The sequence below is a fragment of the Phaseolus vulgaris genome, chromosome 4, assembly GCF_051622355.1.
Source record: "Phaseolus vulgaris cultivar YP4 chromosome 4, ASM5162235v1, whole genome shotgun sequence".
Taxonomy (NCBI): Eukaryota; Viridiplantae; Streptophyta; class Magnoliopsida; order Fabales; family Fabaceae; genus Phaseolus; species Phaseolus vulgaris.
This window is the reverse complement of record NC_143501.1, coordinates 8,672,383-8,676,468: the sequence shown is the minus strand read 5'-3', so window position 1 is coordinate 8,676,468 and position 4,086 is coordinate 8,672,383. Positions and strand designations below refer to the sequence as shown.

Here is a 4,086-nt window from a genome sequence, read left to right as displayed (position 1 = left end):
TACAGGAATGATAGTTTTACACCCTTCAAACTTTATACTCTCATTTAACAACTATTTTTATTAATTTTTATTTAATAATTTAATAAAATATTTTAATTAAATAGCTTAATTTAATATTTTATTATTATATATAGTCGTTAAATAGATGGAAGATGTTAAAATAGTTTTTTTTCTTATCATTAATAATTAAGTGACGGATTTTTGCTTTGAGGAATTATTCGTTACCTTTTCTATAGTAATAGCATTTCTAACCTTAAAAAAAATGATTTTGAAACAATTGTATTAACGTCTAAGTGTTATTAAATAAATAAACAAAGATTACTATTTTTAAGTAGTCGTTTAATTATTAGTTAACTAGCTCAGGAAGTATAATGTTCTCACCATCATGCTTAAATTATTATAGAATTAAAGTAATCAATAAGTGTATTATATATAATCATATTTTTAAATGTATTATATATCCTTTTTATAAACATTTTGAAGCATTTAAAATGCGTAGTCGTCTTTATAAACTACATTTAAGAATACAGTTAAATAATCAATAGTCGTCTTCTTAAATGTTGAATATAAAGTGCGTTGAAAATCGTCGTTTTAAGTAAAAATAATCGTTATTTTTTAATATTTATGCACTAGAAATTACGGATTGTAAGTGAAATTGTGAAAATAATATTTTTTTATATAATTTTATTATATAATTTGATGATTATATATAATATTCGTTATAAAAAAAATTGTATATTTTTTCTTCTCGTTTAGAGGACATAAAAAATGAAAAGAATGATATGATAAGTAGACATTTTTACATATAATTGGGAACATACACGAATATTTTGATTAATATAGATTATCCATATATTTTTCTTTCTAGAAATAAAGGAACATCAACATAGTGAAGGATTTATGTTAACTGCAGCAGAGAGAAGTTTAGTGAGTTGGAAATATAGAAAAATAGGTTTATTATGAGTTCATACCGAATGGGATGAGAATCTAGAATATGGTGGAGGTTTTGACATGGCTTTAATGGTAAGGCATATGAAGGAAGGCACGAAGGGCAGTGAGGTAATTTAAGTGTTGAACATTCTCCACCTCTTTATATAAACCTTCCAAACTCCAAAAGCACTGTTACTGTATTCCATGTACTTTATACATATCTCTTTATATTATTTTACCTAGGTTTCATCATCACCTTCACAGACATTTTCTTTATTTCTTCTGCATTGGAATGGAAGATGAGCAGGGGCAACAGCAGCACCACCACCACCACCAACAACAACAGGAACCCAATACTCCAAACCCACAAGCCTCCGAGAGAAGTGAACCCGTGAGGTCAAGATGGACTCCCAAGCCAGAACAAATCCTTATTCTCGAGTCCATCTTCAACAGTGGCATGGTTAACCCCCCAAAAGATGAAACCGTCAGAATAAGAAAGCTGCTTGAGAAATTTGGCACCGTTGGTGATGCCAACGTCTTCTATTGGTTCCAGAACCGCCGCTCTCGCTCCCGCCGCCGCCAACGCCAGATTCAGGCCACCCTTAGCCAAGGCGGCGGTGCAAGTACTAATCCATATCAACACCACCATCCAAACAACCCTGCTCTTGTTGCAAACATGGCTTTTGCTACTGCTAATTCCTCTTTCCTCAACCCCTCTTATGTACCTGGTTCTTCCTCCTCCTGCGCTGCCGGCGGCACTGGTAGTGGTGAAGAAAGCTTGGATGATTTCTTCTCACCGTCTACTCAAATGGGTTTTCCAGGAATTGATCATCATACTTCAGCTGCATCATCATCAGTTTTGTACCCTCTTGGACCTTCCAATTTGAACTATCACTCTGGTAATTCATGGCATCACTAATTTGCTTCCTTGTTGTTGTGTAGTGTTTAGTGTTTAGTGTTCAGTGTTCAGTTCATGGTTCATTCTATTAATTTCATTCATTTTTTGCTAGATCAGGTAAAAATGCATTAACAGGAACTAAAAGGGACCTTGTTTAAACGTGTGACGATACAATGATGAAAATACTTCGGATTTGTGTTGTGTTTTTGAGTTCAAGAAAAACAAAATCTGTTTTTTTTTTTCTCTTGTTTCGTTATTATGTGCAATGTTTTCTCCACATAAGTCCTCAACGGTGGTGTCACGACAAAGCCACTTTTTTAAGGCCAGGTTTAGGCAAAAAAAATGGGTGCTAGATTCTAAAGCTTCTATTCAAGTGTTTTATTAGTTTATTGCATTTTTGCGTATGCAAAAATTCTTCTTTTTCCCCTGATTAGGTTTTGTGGGGGGGACCATTGGAGAAAGTGGTCATCTTTTTCCTGATTTGACAGTTCCTTCGATTGAATTGCATGAAAATTGTACGTTCCGGAAAATCATGAGGTCGCTTTCGTGTTGCAGTTTCTGTTCCTCCCTCTTTCTTTCTTCCTCATTTTTCCCCTGGGTTTCTTCACAACGATTTCCAAACCCTAGACATTTCGATTTACCTTGCTCCAAATCGATTAAATCTCTCACTTCCTTCTTCTATATATAATCCTTGAAAGGAATCAATGATGTTCTTCATGTTCTTTACTATACAATATACCCTTCATTAAATAGGCGGTTGCTAAAGAAACATCATGGCTAATGTACGAGTAATGTTCAGTCTGTTGTGTCGCCCTCACTACATTATGTTATGATATATTTCTTTAATGTATTACATTATATATATATAGTAATTCATACAACATTATGTACAACAGTACTTTTTTATATATATCTATGTAGCCACTGTATCTTTTGTTTACTACTTATTTTTCTTTCTTTCTCTTGACTGCACAAAGTAATTATGATTTTTTAATGGGATAACCTTGCCTTCCTTTACATTACTACTACCATTTCTATTTTCCTTTGTGGCATAAACATATGTATCTTTCTTATTTTGCTTTGATGAATTGCAATGGTGGATGGGTTATTTTCAAAAGAAAAAAAAACATGCATATTTGATGTTATAATTTTTTTTGTTTTGTTGATTTTTGGGATATAGGATTTGGGGGAAATTCAGGAGTCATCACGGTGTTCATCAATGGGGTTCCAACAGAAGTTCCAAGGGGGCCAATGGACATCAAAACAGCGTTTGGTGAAGATGTAATGTTAGTTCATTCCTCTGGAATGTCACTTCCCACCAATGAGTTTGGTTTCTTGATGCTGGGATTGCAGCATGGTGAAAGCTACTTTGTGGTTAGAACTTTGCTATTCTTTTCCTCACCCACAACTTCTTTTGTGAGCAAACTTCATTATTGATGCAATGTTTATGTTATCACTACCACCACTATTTACAAAACAAAATACAACCATTATCTACTTAATTTAACTATGATTTTGACTTTAATCCTTTCTATTGATTGTAAATAATTGTGGTTAATTATTATCCTTTCTAAAATTTTAATAAAGACCAACATGTGATTCCTCTAGTATATATTTATTGTTGTTTTCTCTGTGAAATATAATTTTGGGAAGCTATTTTCTCTCCACAATCAATCATATATTTTTGTGATTAAGACTATTGAATTTTGGTTACAGGTTTCAAAGCAAACACAAGTATGAATGGATCAAGTTAATAGCATTGGAGCAATCGAAGCTTGTGTTAGATGTTTCTCCTATAAATTGTGTTCTTTTTTCTTTTTTTCTTTTTACCATTCCCGTAATCTTTTATATGTGGTTCAAATATTAGAGATCTACTATGTGATTAGAGAAGTCCATATGTATATCTATTTAACAATTATATATACTTTCTTTTCCTGGTTTTAGGTCAAACAGATATAGTTCTATAATTTTATATATTGTTGAAAGCAATCTTTAGAATGCACATCAATATGAATGATGATTAATGTAGTGAAATTTTAAAAAATAAATAAATAATTCAGAACAAAAGTGACTCACTCAAGACATTTTTATCTCTTTCTTTTTAAACTTCACATTATTTTTTCTTAACACAAACTCTTTTAAACTTGCAAGTGAATGTTAACAATAAAACCGAAAATATTGATTTCTTGGAGAATTAGTGATTAACAATGATGCTATATTGGTTTTTCTCTAATTCGATTAGAATAAAAAAAATATTC

The 4,086-nt window shown here is 31.9% G+C and overlaps 1 protein-coding gene across 1 annotated transcript; it reads left to right on the top strand.

Annotated features, from left to right (window-relative positions):
• Positions 1–1,135: 1,135 nt before the first annotated feature.
• Positions 1,136–3,778, top strand: LOC137836407 (WUSCHEL-related homeobox 11). Its single transcript, XM_068645131.1, has 3 exons — positions 1,136–1,829; positions 3,009–3,202; positions 3,545–3,778. The coding sequence occupies exons 1-3, from the start codon at positions 1,223–1,225 to the stop codon at positions 3,566–3,568; spliced, it is 825 nt and encodes a 274-aa protein (XP_068501232.1). The 5' UTR covers positions 1,136–1,222; the 3' UTR covers positions 3,569–3,778.
• The last annotated feature ends 308 nt before the right edge of the window (positions 3,779–4,086 follow it).

Excerpts from the sequence above, each read along its gene's own strand:
- LOC137836407 (XM_068645131.1), top strand. The coding sequence starts at position 1,223 with ATGGAAGATGAGCAGGGGCAACAGCAGCACCACCACCACCACCAACAA. Across the intron at positions 1,830-3,008 it reads CAATTTGAACTATCACTCTG|GATTTGGGGGAAATTCAGGA; the intron begins GTAATTCATGGC and ends TTTGGGATATAG. Across the intron at positions 3,203-3,544 it reads ATGGTGAAAGCTACTTTGTG|GTTTCAAAGCAAACACAAGT; the intron begins GTTAGAACTTTG and ends TTTTGGTTACAG.